The sequence below is a fragment of the Tasmannia lanceolata genome, unplaced genomic scaffold (genome assembly GCF_043159265.1).
Source record: "Tasmannia lanceolata isolate RefF3 unplaced genomic scaffold, GAP_Taslan_0.1 ptg000037l, whole genome shotgun sequence".
NCBI classification, from domain to species: Eukaryota; Viridiplantae; Streptophyta; class Magnoliopsida; order Canellales; family Winteraceae; genus Tasmannia; species Tasmannia lanceolata.
Genome location: NW_027518714.1, coordinates 32,044,345 through 32,071,509, shown reverse-complemented (window position 1 = coordinate 32,071,509; position 27,165 = coordinate 32,044,345). Strand labels below are relative to the sequence as shown.

The 27,165-nt window shown below is 40.1% G+C and overlaps 1 protein-coding gene and 1 pseudogene across 2 annotated transcripts; one reads left to right on the top strand and one right to left on the bottom strand.

Moving 5' to 3' along the window:
- The first annotated feature begins 735 nt into the window (after positions 1 to 735).
- LOC143860440 (uncharacterized) lies at positions 736 to 26,967 on the top strand. 2 transcript variants are annotated; one of them, XM_077371087.1, is made up of 7 exons: positions 736 to 942; positions 8,453 to 8,575; positions 9,357 to 9,439; positions 10,035 to 10,205; positions 25,051 to 25,161; positions 26,139 to 26,205; positions 26,326 to 26,967. In XM_077371087.1, the coding sequence occupies exons 2-7, from the start codon at positions 8,455 to 8,457 to the stop codon at positions 26,601 to 26,603; spliced, it is 831 nt and encodes a 276-aa protein (XP_077227202.1). In that variant the 5' UTR covers positions 736 to 942; positions 8,453 to 8,454; the 3' UTR covers positions 26,604 to 26,967. The 2 variants fall into 2 exon arrangements, with proteins under 2 accessions (XP_077227202.1, XP_077227201.1); XM_077371086.1 differs by having other exon boundaries at positions 8,444 to 8,575.
- On the bottom strand, positions 11,234 to 11,352 carry LOC143862821 (5S ribosomal RNA; annotated as a pseudogene).
- Positions 26,968 to 27,165: the final 198 nt, after the last annotated feature.

Below are 27,165 nucleotides of genomic sequence, written 5' to 3'. Positions count from 1 at the left end.
GAGTGATTGTGAGCTATCAAAGTTGATAATCTGCCTATCAAAAGGCAAGAGAGTTCTTTTATTTTGTATTTTCTTTATTGTATTTGAGGGTCTACTCTTCGGCACGTTAAGAAATGTGAAGACATTGAGAAGGTCTAATCTTCGGTCAGTTAAAAAAGGTGAAGATATTGTAAGAGGGTGTGACCCCTCGCCAAGGCTTCGTGCAGAAAGTGTTTGTTCCCTCTGGAGTTGGAGGAGTTAGGTGTACGGCTTGGAGATTCACCCTATTGAAGAATCTCATTGTTTTAGTGGAGCGCCCAAGGAGATAAACTTGGAAGAGTAGAGTAGGTCTTGTGATAAACCGAACCACTATAAATCTTGTGCCTTGTGGATGCTTTCTCTCATCTTTTCCCTTGCACATTGTGGTGATTGGTAAACTCTACCATTTTCTTGTATTTATATTTTATTAAAACCATGGTTAGAGTATATAGGCTTAAAGTAACATCTAAACCCTAGATTTAATGTGTTAAAAGGGGTCTAAGTGTATTCTTCCCTCGCTCCCCCCCCCCCCTTCTTTTTATGACGAAGGGTGTCCCCACCCCACGGGGGTAGGAGGACTATTCCCGATGGATGGGTGCAGGCACCCGTAGACCACGCGCATCGGGTAAGCCCGGGTGGGATTCGAACACTCGTCTCAAGTGAACAAACCCGTGACCTTAGCCGAAGAGCCCCACCCGTCCAGGTTTTAAGAAAAAAAAAAGACGATGATGGCTGTCAGGCTCATTCCAAAAAAACACTTATCAACGGTTGCCATTGCGGGTTCATTTTCCAGGGTTTAGGGTTCTTCCGAATACCCTTGGAGCTCTGAGGCTCGTGTGCTCTTGCAGCTGTGGAGATCGCAAAGACTGTGGAAGATTAGGAGTCTTTGAATTCCTAAATAGTTCATCTCACGAAATCAGAAAGGTAAAAGGCCATCTCCTTCGTTTGTCTCATTGCTATTTCTGTTTTTCCTTGATTCGTAACACATTTCATATGTTTTAAGGGTATGCTTGTATTAATCTTTCTTTCTCGTTTCATTGCATTCTTTCTCTGTTCAAATCGTTTCCTTGAAATGAAGGAGCTATCCATTTTTTATTTTTCTTGGATCTATTATTTCTTTTTCAAGTGATTTCGGCGGCTCGCTTGAATCTTGAAAATGGGATTCTTTTCCTAAGCTATGCAAAAGATTTCTTTGGGTTTAGCTTCTATGATTAGGGTTTCTTTGTATTGATCCTTCTTTAATTGCAATGATTTCTTTTGATTCGTTTCTTTAATCTAGTTTGCCCACTCTCTTTTTTGAGTTCTTCAGCTTAGTTATTTCGGAGATTGTGTTTTCTAGCAGTTAGTCTTACAGTTAGATTTGAATTGAAATTTCTATTTGCTCACTGGCATGTTGATTCGATGTCTATGGGTGATGCATATTTAGTGTGGAAATATGGATGGTAAATTTAGGACCATCAAATTTGGTAGTCCATGCAATCTCATCTGTACGTGTGGAATGTGCATACTGAAGTGGTGCTTCTCATGCACGAAGCACTGCCTAATTATCGCAGCGGCTACCCTGATGTCTGAGGGCTGGACTTCTGCTTTTTTATTTGAACGACTCGTCATTTTCATTGTAAAGATCCCAATTTGTAGTCTGTCGATCAGATGGCTGGGATCATGTACTGTGAGGTTTTTAGATCATCAGCCATTCATGATGGGCACTATTGGATGACTGGTTTCAATCTGTGCGCACATGGTACGAGGGACAAGGGTGAATTACTTTGGTAGTTCATGGAGCATGGACTACCTTCTTCTTCTTCTTCTTTTTTTTTTTTTTTTTGAATGGCTAGAAAATTCATTAAACAAGGAAAAGACCGAGATGGTCGGTACAAGCAGATATTAAAAAGTAAAAACAAAGATGCCAGACAAAAACAATCACGAAGAACAGATTCAGGGAGGTAGGAAGTCGAATAATTCCAAAGCTTCCTTAGTCACACCCACCCTAGAAGCTATCACCCACTACCTTTGCGAATCTTTTGACATGATGGAAAACGATAGAAGAAGGCCCAATCCAATGAAACATCCCATCAAAGAAACGAGCGAATCTCCATGGATAAGGAGAGGAGCCATTAAGCCAGTGAATTGTATTTAATGAATCCCCTTCCACCACTACTTTATCAAGGGACTCTTTATCTAGAAGCTTAAGGCCTCTATGCACTGCCCGCACGTCAGCCTCATGGCATCAGCGATCCCAATGGGAGCCGCAAAAGCCCTTACCACCTCCAGAATTGTTTCTCAGCACACCCTGAAGAACACCTGCATGACCGGGGTGCACTAAGCTTTATCCATCAAAATTTAATTTCAGCTGACCATGAGGCGGAGGTTCCCATTCTTGCACAACCTTCAACTTTTTCTCCACAAGGCACACCTCCTTCCATCCGTTCCACATATTAAAGGTGGAAACGAATCTAAAGCATGGAAGGGATCTAACCTAAGAAACAACCAGGGAAACCACTTTACAACATAGATAATGAGATTGCTTAGAATAACCTTTGAATATTCTAGCATTTATCTCTTTCCATAGGACCCATATAACTGCTAGGAAAGATACATTCCATAATATTTTTCCTTTCTGCTCCCATGGAGCCGGCAACAAACCCAGTAACAAATCCATGAGCTTGTTTGGGAACAACCAAGCAATACCAAATCTTCTTAGGATCTTACTTCATGCCTCCCTGGCAAGTTTGCAATGCATACATATATGGACTACCTTCTAAAATATGCCTCATTAGGTTTTCTTTTTCTTCTCTGTTATTTATACTTTATAGGCCTTAAAGGTTTGCAATCTTTTGGTTTGATTTGTTATTTAGCTAGTTTTTCATCTTGTTTTAAGTTGCTTTACATACTTGTTTCTTGTGTTTTATGTAATGGCTTAGGATACTGTTTAAGGTTGAAATAATATTTTGATTGCTCATATTTTATAGATTCTGTAACATTTATTTGGAAGATCCCCCACTTTATATATTTACAAGGTGAAAGATATGGAATTTTGGCTTTAAATTGATATATTTTGTTATGATGTTCTGGTTCTTTCTGGAAACGGTTAACCATCTTTACTGTGTTTTTCCTTCACGTTGATTAGTGTATGGATCACATGGAAGTTAATTTCGATTTAATGGAGTCAGAGAGGATGATCTAACACACAAAGCCATATTTCTAGAATTCTTTTTCATCCTGAATTTACCCAAAATTAAAAACTTTTCTCGGAAGTCCTTTTTTATTCAGCCTTACAAGCTAAAAACAACAAAATTCACATCAATTTAGCATTAAACTTTCCATGGACAACAACAAAGTAATAACTATCAATCAAATACGCAATTCCAAGAAAAAGAAAATCTTGACCTAATTAATAAGAGCAATAGTAGTGACCTGAATCCAGTTACAGACCCATCCTATCAATATCTTTTTTTTTAAATGATAGATAATTTTATTAAAGAAACGAAAGACTGCGACCGATATGGTTGATACAAGAAGTATAGACACTCCCAATCAATACCATCATCAATACAGACAATAGAGGAAGGAAAAATGAAAATCATGAGTTGATGTTTTCTATTCCTTGTTGGGATGAATGGAAGCAAATCTCCCAATCAGTTATGTTGGATTACCTTTAGGATTTGGTATTCCAAATCATGCACAGTGGGATCCGGTGGTTGAAAGAATCGAGAGGAATTTAGCATCCTGGAAAAAGAAATACCTCTCTTTTGGTGGAAGGATCACCTTAATTAAGGCTGCGCTATCAAACTTGCCTGTATACTTCATGTCACTATTCAAAATTCCTGCTAAGGTGGCAAAAAGGATTGAAAAGATTCAAAGGGATTTTCTATGGGAGGGGTTACAGGAAGAGAAGAAGCTCAAACCCTTGCTGAAGTGGTGCAAGGTATGCAAATCAAGGAAGAAAGGTGGACTTGGCATTAGCAAGATTAAACTTCGCAATAGGTCACTACTGGGAAAGTGGTTCTGGAGATTCGGCATTGAGAAACAATCTCTATGGCATAGCATCATTGGTGGTAAGTATGGTCGGGGCTGGGGTGATTGGGTAAGCCGTGAACTACCTGCCGGTAAAGGGTCGGGAGCTTGGAGATCTATCAATTCGGTCCGAGAGGATTTCCTGCCATGGGTTCGATTCAGGGTGGGAAAAGGTAACAATGTTCGTTTTTGGAAGGACTTATGGCTGGGCGAATCACGCTTATGTGATGCGTATCCGGACCTTTTTAGATTGGCATCCTATCTGGAAGCAGCTGTTGCAAACAATATGGAGCGTGGGGATGACAGTGAAACGATGGTATGGGATATACGGCTGAGGCGGGATCGTAAAGAGACAGAGATTGTAAGCTATGCAAACTTATTACAATCCCTATCTACATGTTATATTTCTCCACATGAACAGGATCGATGCATATGGATGCCGGAACCGGATGGGGGTTTCTCAGTTCGCTCATTCCTCGTGAAACTATCAGCGTATCATTGTATGAAGACGAAACGTGCCTGGCTATGGCGATCTTTCATCCCACCTCGTATTATGGGTTTCACATGGTCAGTCACATACAGATGTATTAACACCTGTGATCGATTAAAACAGAGATAGGTTATAATGGCAAGTTGGTGAGTCTTTTGTCATGCGGCAGAAGAGACACTAGATCATATCTTACTTCACTGCACTTACTCGCACAATAGATGGTCTAACATCTTAAGGTTCTTTGGTGTATCGTCGCCTCGTCGGCATCTGAATTCAGAATTAATAAGGTAGTTCTGAACTGGAGGGACATCTTCCGTGACTGTTTGGGCCAGTCAATGTGGCCTACGCGATTGTATGGTACATTTGGACTGAGAGAAATCGCAGGATCTTCGAAGGGAAAGAACGAAGGTGGAACCATGTCGCTCTATTGACCAAACTTGCCATAATTTCTTGGTCTAAAACTGCAGCCGCCATTCCTTACTCCACGGGCATCGTTCTCAGAAATTTCATCACTGTCATATCGGAAGGGAGGAGTCGTGACCAGATAGCTCCCCAATGGGCATCGCCGGCTGATGGCTGTTTCAAGCTGAATTTTGATGGAAGTTCGTTTGGAAATCCGGGCAGGCCTTGTATAGGGGGTGTAATTCGGGATTCTCGTGGCCGCACTATAATGACGTACTCCGGATTGGCGGGGGAGTGTGACGCTAACGAAGCTGAGGCGCATGCGTTATTGTTTGGGCTGAAGTGGTATAGATCTCACAATATTGGGCCCCTGATCATAGAAAGAGACTTGACGAATGTGATTGCATGGGCATCAAACCGTGGGGGCGGGCCATGGAGATTGTACCAAATTCTAGATGAGATTAGGGATTTAATTCGGGACTTCCACCCCATTATTGTGCACTGGCAGAGAAGTGCCAATTTGATGGCGGATGGCTTAGCTAAGAACGGGGTTGAACTTCTTAATACCATTGTAACTGTTTCTGATTTATTAGGTGATTTACAGGGGTATGCAGAACCCTTCTCTATTGTATTTGGGACACCTTGTCCCTCTCTTTTGTACGTCTTGATTTCCCGACAATAAATTTTCAACTTTCAAAAAAAATGTTTTCTATTCATAGTCTCATTTACGCTTGTAGAAGCAAACTTTAAGTTATGGTTTTCCTAGGGTTTAGGCATAAGAAAGGGTCCTTTGTTTTTTGATGTTCTTTTTCTAGTAGCTGCGTTGGGTGGACCTCTTGTCGCCTGAAATATATATGAAATGAAATTCCACAGAAGTCTATTTCCTTCGTAAAGGTTTTACTTGCGTCCAAACACCCTTATTATTATTTGTACTTGTGGGCGCTTTAACAGGCTGTCTGTTGTATGTGTACTATATTAGCTAGTTTGTGCTATCTCCAGTCTAGAGGTTGAGCGATCCACATGATAATCTTAATTTTTCTTGTGGCTGCCATTTTAGATGGTCCGTGGTGTGAATGTACGCAGATAAAAAAGCAGTTGTTATTTCTAAGTCCGTATACGTTTATTTTATTCTGCTGATTCAGCAATTTGGAAGACATTTTTGAAGTGATCATGTTGGATGGTTTCAAGACACCACTCCAGCCAGGATATTGGCCATTGTCAATTTGCACGACCACTACTTTTTTTTTCAATTTGTGCAGTTTTTTGCAATTTGGGCGACAGCTACTCAGTGAGCATGCTGGATAGTTTCAATTTGTATAACTCCCGCAGCTTTTTTATGGTCTCCTCTTGGTGATTGTAAAGATATTTGATGGATAGTGTCAATTTGTATAACTCCAGCAGCTTTTTTATGGTCTCTTCTTGGTGATTGTAAGGATATTTGAAGATTGTTTCCATTGAAAAAAAAATGGATGTTTGAAGATTGTTTCATGTTTTTTGCTGAGAGTTTATGGTTGAAGATTGTTTCGTGTTCTTTGCTGAGAATTTATGGTTACAAGTTAGGGATTGTTTTCTATTTTTGTTTATGTGTTTGAAGATTGTTTCGTGTTCTTTGTTGTGAATTTATGGTTATAATTTAGTTAACAGTGAATTTATGCTATGTGACTGTAAAGATATTTGAAGATTGTTTCATGTTCTTTGCTGAGAATTTATCGTTACAAGTTAATGACTGTTTTCTAGATTTATTTTTGTGTTTTAATATTGGTCTTAGAAGTTACAGTTTTTTGGGTTTTTTGTTTCTTGTTTTTTTGTAGGATCTACTTTGCATATTTTTCCGATTTTATTTGTTATCAACAAATAAAATCATAAATCAAAATAATTACAATGGGTATAAGATTATAATATTTTTCTGTTGGATTTTGTACAAATAGAAACATAAATCACAATAATTACAACGGTTCTTTCATCTGCTAAGAAAAAAAAGGGCATCCCAGTGCACGAGGCTCCCGCCATTGCAGTGTTTCGGGAGGGCTAGATGTACGCAGTCTTACCCCTGCTTTGCAGAGAGGCTGTTTCCGTGACTTGAACCCAACGGAGCAACGTTACTGTTGCGCCAAGGCTCGTCCTATTTTCATCTGCTAAGAAAGGATTCGCTAAATTCTGTCTTCACTGTAATATTTGTGTAATTTACAAAGAGCTAAAGGGGAAGAAATTCCAACTTGTTTAACTGTTTAAATAACCATTTTTTCCATTACTTTGCAATGTCAAATACTCTTAAGGAAAACAAATTTAACTGTTTCTACTTGATGCATTTTATGGGCGTGGAAACATTAAACAAGAAAACATTGAAAGAATTTTTGTTTGAAAGAAAAGGGGAATTATGATACTTCTGTTATGCTTTCTCCGTCAAGTATAAGTATGTATATCAAACAAAACTAACGATCTTCCTTACTAAGAAAGAATGGTTATCAATATCATGCACAAAGCCCTTCAAAGGAGTACTTGGGAAATCTTGAGCACGTGAGAATGTTCTAGAATCAAATGAGAATGTTTTAGAATCAAATGATTATGTATAGAGAACTGTGGATATATACTGTGTTGACTAAGAACTTCACTTAATATTTACCTATTATGATAAGGCACTAACAATTACTCGTATAACAATATAAAATAAAGCAGTAAATCCCAAAATTTATAACAACTTTAAAGTTGGACAAGTCCGGTGAGTTGATTCAATTCAGCCTAAAACCAGGTCGTGTTCTTGTATGACTCTAACCCATACTAACTTCGCCTGGTTTTCCTAGACTTGTTGAGTTTTGCTGTGTCTTGGCTGGATCAGCCGAGTAACAAAATATTTGCCTGTGGCATTAAAAGAAAAGATTTGTCCGTCTTGGGACCTCGGTTGTGTCCAATTGACTGTGCTTTTGAGAGAGAGAGAGAGAGAGAGAGAGAGAGAGAGAGAGAGAGAGAGAGAGAGAGAGAGAGAGCACATCAATGCTATCGTGTTGAGTTTGCTTTTTTAGCTGTCGGTGCTTAAGTTGTGACCAATCAAGTGTGCTTTTGAGACACACAGGCACACACATATTTATCGTATGTATATTATATCAAATTAATGCAATGGTGTTGGGGGTTTGCTTCCGTTTCATCAGAATCCGATATCAGTGTGGGGATTGCAAATTGGGGTAAACATCACATTTACGTTGGTGCATCTGAGCCCCTGACAGCGGCCTCTTTTTGTTTCAAAATTCAGGCATCCCACAATGAGTCCTGCTATTGACACATGCAATTGCCATTTTAGTTATTGCGATTTTAAGATTTTATTGTGTTATTTGCCCCCTCGTGTGATTGTGTTCTTAACAGAGGTTATTTCGCATTACATACTTGAAAATCTTTAGGATGGTTTGCTTTTGTGCATTATTTTTATATCTCTTATTCTAACTGACTATTTCTTTTCCTTTTTATAAATGGAAGTATCCGATCTCAACTTCTTGATGAAGATTTTTGGTTAAAAATGTTGTTTAGCTTTTGCAGTTATGGTGGGGTGGCAGAGGCATTTACAGTCAATACTTCGCCATGTGCGCAATAATGTGCAGCAAAATTGTAGTGCACGTTTCAACTTTTCTAGTGCTCAGACAAATTCCTCTCTATTATTAGGTAATGAAGCTTAATTTTATTCACGGTGCTCTACTTGCTCTCACTTTACAATTTCTAATCTACTAAGAAATTCTGTTCAATTCATTGAAAACAGATATTTCATTAGAACAAAAGAAGCAAAAATTCTCCAATGGAAGGTTGACTGTCACGTCATAAGGGAATAACAGTTATTTTATTTTTATTTTTTTTTTGAATGGAAATAAAGGACCAACCGTTGGCAACAACATTTGCAAGCATACAGCCTTGTTTTGTGATTTGTATCCAAAATATGAAATAGAGAGAATACAAATACAAGTGTGCCAAAGAGGAGTGCCATTGTTTAACCATATGATAGACTTCAGAGAGATTCTTTAATCCATATTCCATAGCTCTCAAGAACTTATGAGAAGCATTTTGTGTAACCTTTCTTTCATAAGTATGCTGAGAAATCTATCGACATTTGAATTTGAATGTTTTTCTCTATTTATTCTCGTTAGATTTTTTTTGAGAGAGTACAACAATTTCTTAAAAGAAAAACACTAGAATGACTTTCTCTAGAAGTAAAGGTTGAAATTTGACTATTGATATCTTAGGAGTTCTTTGGCCTCCGTGGGTCGTGGCATGTTAAAACCTTGTAGTAATGCTTTTCTATTTCTTACCGGTGTTCTCATGATCTTATCTACCTGAAATCTAGAGACCTAGAAGTAATGGTTTTGTTGTTCCTTGGGCCTGTTCTTCTTTCATGCGTCCTGAGATGCCCTGGATTAAGTGTACTATTGAGTGACATGCATTCTTATTGCAGGCAAATTTCTCACTCCACAGAGCGCATGGGGTTTTTCTTCTGGTATCATTCCGCGGCCTTTTAATCATTATCTGCAAGTCTCGGTAATACTTACTTGATCTGTCGGTCTGATATACTTTTCAGTGAATGTTAGGAAATGGTTATTCTCTCATTGCTTTGCTTGGTCTCTACTTTGTAGTAATTTAAATTTCAGTTTAGGGCCCTATATCTGATAATTTACTCTTTTCCGCATAAATTTGCATTGTTTTCGTGCTTTTAAAGTCAATTTTAAGTGTAGGGAAATGGCTTGGGCCCTATCTATTTACCCTTCTTCTGATAAGTAAATGTGACTATTGAACCTCGGACCCCCATGTAACGCACTTGAAATCATTGCCAGTCCCCATTTATTTGCCCTTCTTTTGGTAAGTGAATGTGACTATTGATCCCCGTCCCCCATGTTATGCACATTAAATCATTGCCAGGGGCCATTTTATGTGCTATTATATCTTAGGACAATGTACTGCATGGTCGTTACTGAGAATCTGTGTTTACAATTATATTTTTATTTGTTTTTTCTCTCACCCATGAGTTTTACTCAAACGGACCATGGAAATGCTTGCATTATAGTTTTGCTGCTTTCATGACTTTCTACATGTGAATTCTACATTTCAATCTGCTATTGTATTTTTTTTACTGCAGGGAATCTCCAGTTCAAGGAAATTGCTAGCAGAGTCATCCTCTGATGCGAAAGTAACACCTGTCCCATCTCCTTTGACACCTGTCTTGGCACTAAATACTGGGAAAACAGAAGACCAGGCTGTTGTTAGTAAACCTTCAAAAGTCCAAGCAATTTTAAAGGGCATAAAACAGGTTCGTCCTACTTGCACATGCCTTTATTTCTGCCATGGCCTAATAGTCTTATGACTATTTCTTTTAAAACTTAAAGAACACAAGTGATAACCAAAATAAATTAAAGTTCTACAAAATTTCCTTGTCTAGTTGCTTTGCTAGTTGTGGCAACAAATTTCGCAATCATGAAAAAGAGAATCACACACATAAAATGCATTAAGATCAATTTCTCTCTCGCGAGAAGAGGTTTTATTAATTCTGGTAGGGATCGTACACTTCCGGCTCTGTTGGCCGTTAATTACATTTCTTGAAGAAAGAAAATACCTCTGATTATCCATCAAGAGGTTCCCTACCTAAAGACAACTTTTGGTAAATTATCCTCCAGAAAGAGGGACTTTTTGAAAGATCTGATTTTTTGTGAACAGATCCTCTTAGATGGAATTTCTTTGTCTTGGAGGGAATTTCTTCATCCTTCCCTTTGGGGAACTGTCATCTTTATCTTCTTTCTCCTGGAGGAGAAAGGTCTTCTCCCTTTAGGGAGTCTCTGGAAAGATATTTTAAAGGGATTTTCTTTCGTTGTCATTTTTGGGAAACCTTCATCTTTATCATCTTTCTCCTGGAGGAGAAAGGTCTTCTTTCTTTAGGGAGTCTCTGATAAGAGATCCTAAAGGTACCTTTAGAAAGTTTCTGGAAGAGATTTTAAAGGGATTTTCTCCTTTCTCTCGAAGGAGAAAGATCTTCTTACTTATCTCCTTTCTGGAACCTTTTAGAAGAAGTCTGTAAAAAAAAAAAACAGAGAGAGAGAGAGAGAAAAGAAAGAGAAACTGTTAGTGCCACAAATCTTTTCTCATCTTTCTTTCTTCTCCTCATTCTTTTTCTCCTTTCGAATAGCTTTTTCTCTCTTCCAAAAGATCCGATTCCCCTTTGTGTAGCTTTTTTTCTCGCCAGGATTGGATCAGATCCCATCCCCAAAAGGGTCTTCCCTTTATTTATAGAACTCCTTTGAAGTGGTTTGGCAATTGCCACCACATCCCTTTAAAAAGAGAGACGGGGTGCAACACGTGGACTTCCCATGAGGCCACCCATCCTAGTACTACTCTCGCCCAAGCATGCTTAACTTCAAAGTTCTGATGGGATCCAATGCATTTGTGTTGATATGAACGCGCACCCTTTGGGGCCCACATGGTATAACATGTTCGTGTCATCACTTTGAACCTTATATTTTCATGTGCGGGGCCATTATTTTAAATGGTAAAAAGAGAGACATAAGTGCAACATGTGGACTTCCCAGTACCACTCTTGCCCAAGCACGCTTAACTTCGGAGTTCTGATGGAATCCTGTGTATTTGTGCTGATATGATCGCACCCTTTGGGGCCCTCATGGTATAACATGTTCGACTCATCATTTTGAACCTTATATTTTCATGTGTGGGGCCCACTATTTTGATGTGTGCTAAATTTTGCACATCATGATTCATAGTAGGGCCCACAAACTCCACTCGATCTAGACATGGGTAGGGTCCACGTTTTTTATGTATGGGGTCCGCTATTTTACTTTGTATTTTGTATGAGTGGGCCAACCATTTTTTCTATTGTTGAGTTGTCTTGGATCAAACCCCATTTGGGTCCGAAATATTTTGTACGGTTATGCGGCCCGTTTTTTTCCGGCAATGTGTGGGCCCTGTATTTTACAAGAATGTTTGTGATGTAGTGGGGCCTGCTATTTTGCATGTGGTGTGCAGCCATTACTTTGTGCTGCCGTACAATATTTGAAGAGCATGACTGTGGTCCACTATTTTGAGCATCATGTATTGATGAGTGGGGCCCTTAGCTTCCCAAACCTATTCATAAGGTGGGGACTACCATCTGCATCTTATATTTTGGAATAATAGAGCCCTATTTTTCACCCACATATAAAGACGGGGCCCATTTTACTCCATGTTTTGATGATGGGGCCCATTATTTTTCAATATTCCTCCATACCTTAGGAGACCATGATTTATGGTCAATTTGATTTTGGTAAGGAGAGGAGATACAGACTGACATCTTCTCTTCAAATTTTGGTTGAGTGGGCCCATAACTTGTTGAGGCCCATCATGATGAAATCCACAATTTTAAACCTTCTGTATTAATGTAGTGGGCCACTTCATTTTAATTAAATCTAACAGGCATCGGGAGAAGATAGCTTTAATAAAAGAGGAGACTTGGTGATAAGATCGTATGAGTCTCCTGTTTTAAAGGGTGGGGTCCACCATTTTATACATAGCATATAATTTGGCTTCAAAGAATTCCAATTTTTTCAATCTGATGCTCATAGAGATAAAAAGGGAATGGACAGACATTGCAAGATTCGTGGGTTAGTTACTTTAAAATAAAATGGTGAAAATAGAGGAGAGATAGAGATATAGAAGGAAACAGATTAGGATTTCAATCCTGGCAGAACTGGAGTCACAAAGAGTCCTTCCAGAGTTTTTCTTCTTTATCTATTTATTCTATAAGTCCTCCAAAACTCATTCCATCCTATTCTAAACGAATCTTTGAGGCTCTGAAGCTGCCATAGAAGGCTGCGCATAACCCAAATCCTTTTTCAATGAATCCATTCCATCAGGGTGTGTTAAGCAACTGGATTCCCAGAGTGCTCCTTCTCATCACCACCTATGTTTTCCTCTTTTGTTCCATCAGCTATGGGTCTCTGCTTCCAGTTAATAGAATTTTGGCTACCCTACTCTTTCTATCAGTTTTGCCATCTGCATTACTTGTACTGGATTGTTTTCCCTCAGACTTTGACACTCTTATCTTCTTTTCCTTCGTACGCCCGCTTTCGATGGTTACTCAGAAGGGTCTCCGAGTAAGACCGACTCTTATGTCACTCTTTCACCTTCCTCTTCTTTGCAGTGAAATCAATTTTATAAGACTTCACCACATGTGAGGCCCCAAATAGTGTTTTGTTATCAACATTCAAAGAAACCTGAACCTGGCCTTTCAGATTCTTACTCGAAACTAGTAAATTGTCCCTTCTATCGCCCTTTGAGTCCTTGGAAGAAGCGTAAGCATCATGTTTCTGTGGGTTTGGTATAGACACCCTTTTCTCACTATCCAGAGGCATTCATAGGCCTCTTGAGACAAGTTTGAATGCAACCTTAGCCGTGCGTTGTTGTTCTTATCTTAGTTGAAGCCTCAAGGTCAGTTGGTGCTTGCCTGTTTTGTTTTTCTCGAGAAGCAGATATGGTGAACGCAAGTGGCGGAGCTAGATGGCATGTAGAAGATCTCCATCACTAGCTGTGATCCGTAATCTCCTTCTTTTCTCAATTTCCCCCATACACTTTTTTCTTGTTATCAGATGGAATTGGTTTGTGAGAAGAGTAAACAGATCTCTTTCTTTCTTTTTGTTTCAATGTTTCTTTCTGAAACCAGCCCTTGCGCCTTTGTTTTTGTTTTTTAGCCTGCGTGATCTGTGTTTTCTTCACACTTCCTGCTGATAGTCACCTTTTTTCCATAATTTTGTTGGAAATAATGTAGGTTCAGGAGCCTGGATCTCTTAGTTTGTGTTCTACAATATCAGGATGAGGTTGGATTTTAAGCTCTCGTGAAGGATCACAATTCATGGATCAATCTGTTCCTGTTGTATGAGAATTTCGAAGCAGAATCTTCAAAGCTTGCAAATGGACTTGTCATCTCTATAGACCAACATATGGTTACAGCAGCAGGCTTGGTCATGGATTCTGAAACATTTTGTCTTTGGTTGCCATCATCCTCAGAAATAAATGAATTTTCATTGGGTTTTGCTCCAGTGGGCTCTCTGTTAATTGCATTTTTTTTCTTGGAAATGGGAGGGATGAAGAAGACAAACGAGCAGCACGGATTTCACTGTCCATATCCAAGTCAGTAGAAACAGTTTGTCATAGCATCAGACACTGCATGAATGCCCCATGGATCGATCTTGATAACTTCACTGAGAGATGGAGAGCAGTCAATGAATTCAGATGTGGCATTAGGAGACGGTATAGTAAGCAACCTTCCCAAGAGTCAAAACTGGGTGATTGATGAGGATAACTGGCTCATAGCCCGGATACCCATACCAGTCATTGATCACTGCTCTCACAACATTTGTTTCATTTTGAACCTATGTAGAACTTGCCTTATGTAAAATCTTTATGGTGAATGGACGATCTATTGACCTTTGAGGCTCTTGTTTCTCTTGGATTCCATTGTAGCGAGTCCCATTTTTATTCATGCCGGTACTTAACATACCATTATTTTGTGCATAACCTATCGTTGTTTTTGTGCAGGGCGAATAGAGATTTCCACAAAATCGGCCATCTTTGTGAGGAGTGGAGATCTCAAGATTTTAAGCAAGCAATTTTGCAGGAGATTTTTTAGTCGCAATGGAAGCCATTTTGCACGTGATAAATAAACTTTGTGAGGCCTTTCCACAGGTGCCATACCACATTGGCAGGGGAGCTCTCTGGGGCGAGTTGTGCCACTTTTCGGCATGGGAGCCCTCTGGGGCGAACTGCCCCACTTTTCGGCAGGGGAGCCCTTTGGGGCAAACTGCGCCACTTTTCGGCATTGCGCCCCTTCGGGGGAACTATGCCACATTTCAATAGGGGAGCCCTCCGGGGCGAACTGCGCCACTTTTCGGTAGGGGAGCCCTCCGGGGGAAGCTGCGCTAATTTATGATGCTTTAATTTGCAGGGGAACCCTTTGAGGCGCCCCCTTTTTAGGCAACCGTGCCATTTGGATTTACAGATTTGAATTTAATTTAATCTGTTGGATTATTATCCTGATTTCATATTTTCTCCTTCTTCTTTAAGGATAGTCAGAGAAAATTTAAGATAAAGAGACGATCGTGGAGGTGAATATACTGGGGTGGTGCTATCACGGAGTGATGCTTTATTCAGAAGATTCTCTTCTCCTGGTGCACCCATTGCTGGTCGGCCCCGCCTAACCTTTAACTATGGTGGCCACCATTTATTGCATGTGGAGCTGCAGTTGAATCAACAAAACACCTGTTCGTTGTTCACCATTAGAAAAACTTTGTCGACCCAGCTGTTGTGGGAGTGTAGAAATTTCTGCTCGAGCTGATGTGGGTTGCTGTTGTGGCATTTATTGTGCCCGTGTAGTGGCATTTGGTGTCCCTGCTGCTAAGTCATAAGATGACCTTGCTGCCGCCACATTTGATGGCCCTTAACCAGATCAGTGCGGGCTGGGGTAGAACTGACGAAACAAACATAACCAACTACTGTGTGCGCTTTCTTTCTTAAAGGAAGATTTGGTATGGTTCTGGATGGATCTGTAATACTGCAAGTCACGTTGGGTTTGTGATCGGAATAGTGATTTGGGGAGGATCGAGAGCAGAGGTTATGGCTTTGGCTACGGGACTGTGAAGTAGTATTTAAGAGTTTCATCATGTAAGCCTGTTGGTGATGAAGCTCAATCCACTTTTTTTCTTCTAATGGCACAGTTGTCTCCTTGGTAGGTAGACATTAGCATTTTTATGTAACCATTATTTTGGTTTGTCTGTTCAACAGCTTATTTTTTCACTGTCAAATCGATAATAATCAAAGTTCTCCACATTTCATAGATGAATTAATCTTCCATCCCCTCTTCCATCCCCTCTTCTTCTCAATAGCTTGTTTGGCTTGATTGTCGTGGAGATTCCAAACGACTAGTTTCATCTTTAGTTGCCGTGGTAGTAGCTTTAGAGCGATTACTATGATGATAACATTTTGGGCTTCTTTTCTGGAGTATTTGAATCACCAACCAAGGAACCATCATATTCAGTTTGAGCAAGACCATTTCTAAGTGCTGATGTTGGCAATTCAACCAAATCAGGATCAACATCCTGAGGGCATGTCCTATTCAGATGTTGCACTCTGAGATGTTTTGCTACATTGTCATCATGCAGATCTCATGTTGCAGAGAGTATCTTGACTAATGTGTTTCTTTTCTGACTCTTGATAACCCCAAGAATGGAAAACACCGGTGAGTTCCGTTGGGATGTTTGAAATTCTTGAGCTGATTTCTCTGTTTTCCAACATTTCTAGGGACTGATCAGGACTGTTTTTGTTCTTCTTTTTTTTCATGTCTTGGTGGAGAAAAGGACCGTATGCATTTCAGTTTTTTTTTTGGGGGGCAAGTTTGGGTACTGCTTGGATTATTATTTTTTATATTTGTTATTCTGCATTTCTGAGCACTTAGTCATATTTCTTTGGCTTTTTTTACAGTCCATATATTCCCATGTTTTCCGACCATGTATACAGTCCCATGTTTTCCTTGAATGTTTTCTGAAGTGTATATAGTCACACTACCAAGTGCATCATCAGATGACAACATTTTTCAATGTCAGGCAATCATACACAAGGCCGTTCACAAATGTACAGCCACTGATTCTTCAGTATCAGAATCCTTGCTGTTATCTTCATTTGAACATTGGCAGATCATCCACGTCAAACATTAGACATCTGTTTCTATTTCAAGGACTCGGTTTCTTGACAAGTTCAATCAAACCCTTCAGCAACAGTATCTACAAGTTGATCCTTAATCATTCTTTTGGCATCCAATATCTCTGCTCACCACTCATATTGTGATTTCCCTTGACATTGCCCCAGACATACTATTCACTGAGCAGACTGAGAGTCATTCTTCATGGGGAACACATCTTTTGAAGCTGTCAACATGATCTTTAGCATTTCTTCTGCCCTCTGAATCTTTGAGGCTTGGCCGTCAACACTAGCCATATGTTCCTTGGAAGCATCAATATGAGTTTCTCCTGCTTTGGAAACTTGTTGCGACTCTTTTAACTGATTAACACAACTGCAACTGCCAAAGGAGTATGTATGTGAGTTGTTCTGTCTGCATTTCTCAGTTGTGCTTTTTTGTTCCCCCAAGTCTAAGGGAAGGCTGCTCATCAGTACCTCGGTCATGACAAGGCAGACACTGGGTATCAAGTTCTCTGTGTAAAAGTTGAGAAATTGCAGCAATTGTTTAAATCAACCAACTTCTCAAAACCACCAGCCTGGCACTGATTACAGGTAATTGCAAAGCTTGCATTTGTCCACAATATTTAAGTGAAGACCCAAACCACATACCCCAAAGTTATAGACATCTTTGGAAAAAATGAGGAGGGCAACTGGAACGAATTGGGTGCCTCTTGGTGAAGGGAGGCGTTTTAACCAAGGAAAAGTAGGGAAACGTTCAAACTCGGGATGGTGGGATAAAAATGACTGGAGGTGTGCAAATTGTGAGTACCTAAATTTGAAATGGTGGACAAGTTGCAGATGGGGTGTTAAAGCTCAGGGGAGAAAGAATCCTTCGCGAATGGAACCGGTAACCTACGCTGGTCTTGATAACAGAAAGGGAGGGTGGCCGGACTCGGGGGTGGTCTAAACTTCTATGGTAAACGGACTTCCTCTGCTATCAATTTCTGGAAAGGAGATTGAGGAGAGGAGACACTTTTTGAAAGCTTGTCTGATAGGAAGAACGAAGGAAAATAATTGGAGTGCTGGGAACCTTTGTAACTGGGCCAAGAACTGCTGGGGTATTCCATCTCTCTCGAATCCTAGTATCTTAGCCAGCAATGAATTTCTTTTCATGTTTGATAGTGATGAGATCGCTCAAAAGGTCCTTAAAAAGGGAGCTGGTGCTTATGGGGATCACCTTTCATCTCTTCAACAATGGAATCCGGCTTATCAACAAGGCGAAGACGAGTTTTGGGTTAATTTTTATGGCATTCCCATGTGTGGGCAACCTCCACCGTTGAGGCTTTGGGAAAATGTCTTGGTCTGGTGCTGGAAATAAAAATGGAGCAAAACAATGGTCAAAGTATGGAATATGCATCGGCGCGAATTTTGACATGAGAATGGAAATTACGAGTTCCATCTGTCCGTCTCAAGGTCCAAGATTCCTTCTTCATAATTGGATTGGAGATTCAGAAAGATCCGCTTTCGGAATCGGGGGAGATGCTAGAAGAATCCCTCCCATCTCCGGTGACGATTTCAGAGCATCGCCGGGAAGATCTTCACGTTGATTCAAGTCCTGTTACAACAGTCAACTTTGAAAAGAGAGCTTTCAGAGTGGGACCCAGCTCGGAGAAAGGGAACAGTAGAGACAGTCAGGAAGCGGTTTGGTCAGATTTCAAATTTCAAAATAAAAAACCGGTCCCGATAAAACACTCTAATCAAAGGACAGCTGGAGAGAGGAGCAGGTCTCAAGGTTCAAAGAATCTGGAAGAGAAAGTCAGTAAAGCCCTTGGTATCTTAAGAAATAGCGGTGGTGGGACCGGTTTCAAGAAAAGAGTCTCGTATAATACAAGCGTATGGATACAAAAAGGTGAGTCATCATCTTCCACCTTTCGGTTTTTGGGTAACACAGCTACGGATAAATCGGATAAAGTGAGCTTCCAAAACTCTTCGCAAAGGCCATTTCAAAAGCTTGATCCAATTGATAAAATTTCATTTCGGCATTGGGGGAAGGTTCATCCCACGAATCCCTCCTTAAGGCCGTCTCTTTCTTATTAATAACCCATTCTTCCTTAATCGGGAGTCTAATCCTCGCTCTCGTTGAGATTGGGTTTCTGGAACATAAGAGGATTGGGGGAGGAAAAAAAGACACGACTTGTTCGAGATTTTGTGTATCATCGGAATCTTGATTTGGTGGCCATTACTGAACCAAAATAATGGATGTTACTGACCAGTTAGTTAACAAACTGTGGGGGCGGAATCATAGGGAATGGGTTGCTTTGCCATCAGTAGGGACTGCTGGGGGAATTATTGTGATTTGGAAAGAAGGGAAATTTGTTAATCAAGGAACTACACTTGGTAGGTTTTCTATTAATATCATCTTTGCTTCAGTGGAATGGGAGGAGTCGTGGCTTTTTACAGCAGTTTATGGCCCAGTAAGAGCTCGGGAGAGGGAGAAATTTTGGGAGGAATTGTTGTTATTGCAGGATAACCATCAGGGAGAGAGTGGATCCTTGGAGGAGATTTTAATGCAGTCAGATATCCGTTAGAGAAAAGCACCGCAATCTCAATATCTACCAGCATGAGGAAATTTTCTATGTTTATTCAGGATACGGAGCTAGTGGACTTGCCATTGGATGGCGCCCTTTATACATGGTCAAACAATCAGGACCGATTGGTTATGTGTCGATTAGATCGGGTCCTTCTCACCTCGCGTAGGGAGGATCGCTTTCTGCTGATAACTCCGGCCTTCCCAAAATTTCTTTTTGACCACAATTCAATTGTCCTAGAGATTTCGAATTTTTCAGGAGGGCCTCGACCATTTCGTTTCTGCCTTGACATTCTGGAGATCCCTAGAATAGAAGAACTTATTAGACAATGGTGGGAAGGCATCGTGATACAGGGATGGAAATGCTTTATTCTGTGTAAAAACTTTAGGCCTTAAAACTCAAAATAAAAGATTGGCAAAAATCATTGGACGAGTAAACCAAGCGAGCTACTGCACTAGAAATTTTGGACCGAAAAGAAAGCTTCACCTCACTTTCTTCGACCGAAAAAAACGGAAAGGTTACTGCTTCTGGAAAATTACGAAGAAATTTTGAGAAGAGAAGAATTTCGATGGCGGCAAAAATCAAGGGTTACTTGGCTTAAAGAAGGAGACAAGAATACAAAATTCTTCCATAAAATGGCAAATTCTAGGAGAAGGAATAATACTATCTCAAGTTTGAAGGAGGGGAACTCGTCAATTGAGGAAATGGGTTTAATCAAGAAGACGATAGTCGAATTTTACCAATCCCTTTACTCGCAATCAATTTGCCGGCATCCCAAGTTAGAAGGGATTCAGTTTCTTACTATTTCTCTTGGTCAGAGGATCTGGTTAGATCGGGACTTTACAGAGAAGGAAGTCGAGGAGGCAGTGTTCTCAATGGCAAGTGACAAAGCACCTGGACCGGATGGTTTTCCAATGGCCTTTTTCCAAAAATTCTAGGAACTTTTGAAAAAGGATATTATGTTATTTTTTATGGAATTCCAAGAAAAAGGAGTAATCAGTGAGATAGCTAAAGCAAACATTCATAGCTTTGATTCCGAAAGAAGAAGGGGTGCTAGGGGTTAAAGATTTTAGACCGATTAGTTTACTTCACAGTATCTTGAAGATTGTATCCAAAGTACTTGCCCGTAGGGTGAAAAATTACTTGGGCAATATCATCTCACCTTTTCAGGCTGCCTTTGTGGACTCCAGGCAAATTTTGGATGGGCTTCTAATTGCAAATGAGATTATTGACTCAGTAAGACGAAGTGGTAAAGCTGGGTTATTACTCAAGGTGGATCTCGAAAAGGCTTATGATCATATTGATTGGGAGGCGGTTGATTTTGTTCAGGATCAAATGGGTTTTGGCACCAAATGAAGGATGTGGACGCGGTTGCTAATTTCAAACAATAATTTCTCCATTCTTATTAATGGATCTGCGGAAGGATTCTTTAAGGGTTCTAGGGGGTTGCGTCAGGGTGACCCGCTTGTTCCATATCTTTTCATCATGGTGGTGGAGGCTCTAAAAGAGATGGTGGGTTGAGAATAGAAAAAGCTATGGCATCTGATTAAGTTACAAAGAGATTTCCTCTGGGACGGTAAAGGAGAATCGAAAAAGCTACGGCATCTGATTAACTGGGATACAGTTACAAAATCTAGAAGAGATGGTGGGTTGAGAATAGGGAAGCTTCGATTACGGAATAAATCACTTTTAGGGAAATGGCTTTGGCGATATGGGAATGAAAAGAAGGCTCTTTGGCGGATGGTAGTTGACTCTAAGTATGGGTTCTGTGGGGATGACTGGACAATTCAAAGTCTGAACCAAAGGAAGGGATCGGGCTTATGGCGATCGATTGCCTCGGTGTCCGATGACTTCAATCAGAGGATCAGATATAAGGTTGGCAGGGGTAACAAGGTCAGATTCTAGAAAGATTTGTGGTGTGGGAAAGCTCCCCTCATGATTGATTATCCTAGACTATACCGAGTTGCAATTAATCAGGAGGCATCGGTGGCGGATTACCTATGTCGAGCAGGAGATCTTGGAAGAGGTTTTTGGGACATATGTCTTCGAAGGAATCTGAAGGATGAGGAGATTCAGGATCTGGAGCAATTACTTAGAACACTAGAGTTGGAGTACTGCTCCAACTCTAAAGATGATCAGTTGGTATGGGCACCGAAAACGTATGGGACCTTCTCGGCTAGATCTTTCTTCGTTGAGCTGAACTCTGCTCAACAATCTGATAAGAGACGCATCTCGAACTCAGTGGCCCCACCAAGAGTGGTTGCTTTTGGGTGGACATTGGTTCACAGGAAAATCAATACATGCGACTTCTTGAAAATAAGACACTTCAGTCTTGCTAGTATTTGTGTCTTTTGTCGACAAAGTGAGGAAACCCTTGATCACCTAATGTTGCACTGCCCTTTTGCTTACCAAATCTGGATCCGGGCTATAGGAGCTTTTGAGATGTGCTGGGTCTGCGCACAATCTATTTCTTCGCTTCTTATGAACTAGATAGGGGGACCTTTTGGAGAGATCAGACAACTACTATGGCTCACTTTTCCCTATGCTATCGTGTGGAACATCTGGAAAGAGCGGAATAGATGAATTTTTGAGGATCAAGAAAGGTCGATGGGGAGACTTGGTACGGACATAAACGTGGAATGGATCTCTTGGGCGAGGAATAAGAAGAAACTTCCATATGGTGTGGGGGATTTAATACGGAATTGGTGGGCAATAATTTGGGAAAGAACAATTCGAACTAAACCCAAACTAAAATGGATGGCTCCGACGATGGGATGGCTTAAACTGAACTTTGACGGAAGCTCTGTGGGTAACCCTGGTAGGGGAGGGATCGGAGGACTAATTAGAGATAACTACAAAACGGTCATTATGTCTTATTCTGGACCAGCAGGTCAGTGCGATGCAAATGAGGCAGAAATCAAGGCCCTATTATTTGGACTGCGGTGGGCTTATGAGAAAAAATTGAGGTCTCTGATAGTGGAGGGGGAGTTAACTAATGCTGTTGGATGAGCGTCGGGTAGTTCGCCGGGACCATGGCACCTTTAGAACATAATAGCTGAAGTGCTTGACCTCATTAAGGTCTTACAACCTCGTATTGAGCACCGGAGAAGAACATCTAATGAGGAGGTGGATGTTCTTGCCAAGTCAGGGGTGCATAAGGGCGAGATCATAGTTACCACAAGCCTACTTGATACATCTCGTTGAAATTTGTATTGGGGTTACCATCTATGGTGTACTTGGTTTTATCCGCTTATGTATATTGGCGGGGACAACTTGTCCCAACCATTACTTAATAAAATTATCATCTTTAAAAAAAAAAAGACTCAAACCACATCAGGAGAGGAGAATGCACATGATGTTTGTTTTTTTTTTTTTTTTTTTTTTTAAGTTCATGAGGACTTCAGACTTCAGAAGATGGAGTTGGCTGATTTGGTGTAACGACCCAATTTCCACATTGGGTCGCTACGGGAAAAGACAAACAAAAATACAAGGATTTTTTTTTTGAAAAAACAAACTACACATGTGAGAGGAATCCAAATAAACCTAATAAAGGTGAGCAATCTTATTCAATAAAACCTCAAATGTCTATTAAATAATTTTAAATCAAACGTAGAATATTATCCCACTATAATAACTAAACATCTGTAACTGAAACTCAAAGAAAACTCAAAACTAACTCAAACTCATGGGATGACGACGTTGTCATTCCCTACACCTGATTGCTCAACCCATCTTATTGTGGCTTCAAATTTGTTCGTCTGCAAAGGCACCATTCTCGTCTTCCCCTACATCACCTGGTAGAGGCAACCGAGTCAGAAACTGAGCAAGATCCTATAGTAAGTCATATGAGTTCTCCTTACACATCTCACTGGGCTGCAGTACTTCAGATTATTCGATACTTGAAAGGCACGCCAGGAAAAGGATTATGCTTCAAGAAAAAATGGACATGAGATAGTAGAAGGATTCACAGATGCTGATTGGGCTGGTTCTCCAGCGGACAGGAGATCTACAACCGGTTATTGTACTTTTGTCGGTGCTAATATGGTGTCTTGGAGAAGTAAAAAGCAAGATATTATCTCCAAATCTAGTGTAGAAGCCGAGTACAGAGTTATGTCATATACAAAGGGAGAGTTAATTTGGCTATGTTCCTTCTTGTCAGAAATTTTTCTCCTTCAGGAGCATCACGGTTTCATTGTGACAACATGTTAGCTATTTGTATTGCCAACAATCCTGTTTTTCACTAGCGAACCAAACATATTGAAGAGGATTATCACTTCATTCGCCAGCAGATTCAAAGAGGAGAAATTTGCACCATGTTCACTAGGTCTGCCGATCAACTTGCGGATGTGTTCACCAAAGCTTTGGGACCTGCAAAATTGAAAGATGCATGTAACAAGCTAGGACTGTCTGATATATACATTCTAGCTTGAGGGGGAGTGTTAGATGAATAGGTGTATTTCTGTAACTTTCTTATTATAAGGTAAAAATATAATTAGGGCGTGCGTTAGAGAGGTTTAACGACTCTCTTCTCTCGTGCATTCCAAGTTCTCTATTCACGGCTTCTTCTTCTCCATTCTCCATTCTCCATTCTCCATGTGGTTGTCTAACAAGGTTGATTGGTGGGATTCTCTTAAGCAATTTAGGCTTATGTCATTGTGTCCCTAGCCAATCCTTTTTGCAAGCATAACTCGATCCATCTGTCTCATCAAATTATCTGCTTGTCTTGTTAGTACGTTAATAATTTCAAAACATTGGTTGATATTCCCGCAGCCTCCACAAAAAATTTCATGACCAAGATTCCTTATAACCATGTTACCAAATACAAAATCTGAATTTGCATTCAGCTAAAGAGGCCACCCTACTGGGAATGGCCCATTTGATGTTATTATGGAAGGAAATAAAGTCACTGTTACAACTTATTCCTTTGCCTAATCCGAAGAATGCAAGTGAGGAAGCAAAAGAAATGGCTGAACACATGAAAGAGTCACACGAGGATTTCCGCCAAACGATCCCCAGCCTCTAAACTCTCCTATATTTGATGAGGGAATGATTGACATAGTGATTGTGTTTGAGGGTTGCAGCTAGAGCCTTGTTTGGTGAGGTAAGGTTCCGACCCATTTCTAACAACGATCTGTCTATAAATGTTTGTATGGGGGTTGAGATTCAGGGATAAGAAATCAATAGAAATAACCTGTCAATGAAATGGACTTCATGCCTATAAGATTGGGACTTGTGATATCTTTGGATGGGATCCAGCAATATAATGTTTGGCGGATCTGTAACCTATTCATTCATGGCCTAGATAAGATCAGTTTCTCTAATGTGCCATAAGATGAGTGAACTGACATACGGTCATGAGTTTCATTGTGTAAGTTGTTAATGATTTGCTACAACAATACAACTTGATGAAAAATGAGCATGTTCACGTACTCCTTGGGAGCAAAAAATGACAAAAGCATGTCTCTAACTGGACACATGATTATATGGACTTCTTGAACATAATAAAACTTTCTCTAGCTTTGATTATGCATTATGGTTAGATTTGTCATGACTCGTATGGCGAATTACAATGTTGATGTGCCAATATGTGGTTTTAAACTGTCATCCTTGCCCTCTTCGGTTTACTTTTGTTCAAGTAAATTGTATCATAATGATGCTCCACCCAGGCATTGAAAATCTCTAGTTTTATTTTTCGAATTGTGATTATGAGGAGAATATATTTGACTTCAGAATGCAGCTAGTTTTTTAAAAGGCCAGGGTTTGCTCACATGTCTATTCAGTTTGATGTTTTACTCTTCTGATTATCCTTATTTTATGTTTGCCACTAATTCTTTTTAACGTGCACGATAATTTTAGAGTCCTAAGAAGGTCAATTTGGTGGCTGCTTTGGTTCGTGGAATGCGTGTTGAAGATGCACTCTTGCAGTTGCAAGTTACAGTGAAGCGCGCTGCAAAGACTGTCTATCAGGTGCCACACTTTATTCATCACTCGTGGATTGATATACCAAATGTTGGACCTAATCATAACTTGGTTTTCTTGCCGGTCACAAACAAACCAAACACAGGCTGTCATCAGAAAAATGACACACATAAGTACTCCAAGTTAGTTTTGAAAATATATTCTGCTCTCAAAAGAACATATTTGTCGAAAAAAAAATTAATAGGAAACCCTATTCTGCTGCTGTATTTCTTTCGCCAACTCATAAATTACAATTTTTACTTTTTATTTGCTTCTTTTTGGCACTTTATATTCTTTTCACAATTCACTTCTATATTGTGTGGCTCCAATTTGTTGTATCCAAGTCGAGACTGAGTACGCCGAAAGTCACTTTTACGAGCAATGGTAAAAGACAAATTTTTGGTCCTACAGCGGGGCACAGGGAAAAGAAAGAAGGGGGGTATGTTGATCAAGGCCGTTGATCTTGTAGACATCTTGAGGCGAACAACATGGTATCCTGACTCAACACTCCATGCATAAGATAAATGACTACAAAAATCAATGGTTTAGCTTTTCTTGACAGACCCGAAACTAGGCTTGATGTATCAAGGGCCTTGGGATCTTCTGATCAGGGTTCTCTCAAGTCTCAACTACATTTTGGTAACCTTATGGTTGCTGTTTGGATCAACGGATCTGATCATGTAAATGAGGCAAAGTGGGGCCCAATAAGTATCTTTTAGAAAGGAGCGTAAAAGTGACTTTCTTTTTTAGCATTTTCCACCCAAGTCATAGTTGCATTAAGTTTTGAAAATAGAAAGAATCAAATTTCATTTGTTCTTGAGCTTCCTGTGGTTTACAAAATTACCCTTTCTAGTTTTGTGTACATAGACTTTCTGGCTCACTATGAATTAAGATTGATTTTGTAATCTTTGCTACCTTATTTTCCTCCAATTTCAAAATTTCAACACGGAGCTTTCAATATTGAATCTTTTATTTGTTTGGTGCAGGTTATAAACTCAGCTCGTGCAAATGCAAGCCATAATCATGGGTTGGATCCTGATCGTCTTCTTGTTGGTAAATTTACATTCCGTGTCTTTCTCCAGCTGACTCTATACTAGTGTTTCACTAGAAATGCTGATTGTTTTGCCCTTAGTCCCTTACCATCTCTTCTTTATTATTATTTTTCACCCACAGCTGAAGCATTCGTCGGGAAAGGCTTCTTTAAAAAGAGAGTTTCTTACCATGCCAAAGGGAGAAGTGGGGTTAAGGTGCGTCCGGAATGTAGGCTGACTGTGGTAGTGAGGGAGATTACTGATGATGAAGAGGCGGAGATTGCTAGACTGAGAGTCAGCAAATTCCGTAAACTGACTAAGCGGGAGAGAAGGCTAGTCCCTCATCAGCTCATTGAGACAACCCCAAGGTGGGGCCGCAAACGCAATGTAAGTGAATCAGTATCAAATTCCATGGCTTGATTCCACCCAAACATCTCATTGAGACCACCCCAAGATGGAGACTCAAACACAATGCTATAGTGAATTCAGTATCAAATGCCGTGGATTCAATCCATCCGAACACATTTATAAGAGGCACGGCTTGGAATTCAGCTTTCAACTGCTTAACAAGGTGTGCTGTAACACCAAGTTGGTAGGGTATCTCCCTGAAATATCAAGAATTGTTTTATGCATAGTCATTGATACCTTCAGCAAAAAATGCTTATCAAACTTGTTTAACTTAATGGATGTGGTGTTGAGAGCTATATGTATTCTTTCATCTGTAAGGACTTGCAAATGAATATGTATACTTTTCGAACAATTGATGTTAACTCCTTGCTCAGAATCATGAATTTTTCACAAGTGCTGAGATTTATATAAATTGGTCATGAGACATGCTAGAATGAAGGGAGCCCTTGCAAAAATGAGATGAGAGGGCTCTCCCATTGGCTGCACATCACCAAAGTGCATTCAACGCTAGTTGACTTTTACACTTAAGAGTGACGTGCAGCCAATGGGAGAGCCCTTTCATCTCATTTTTGCA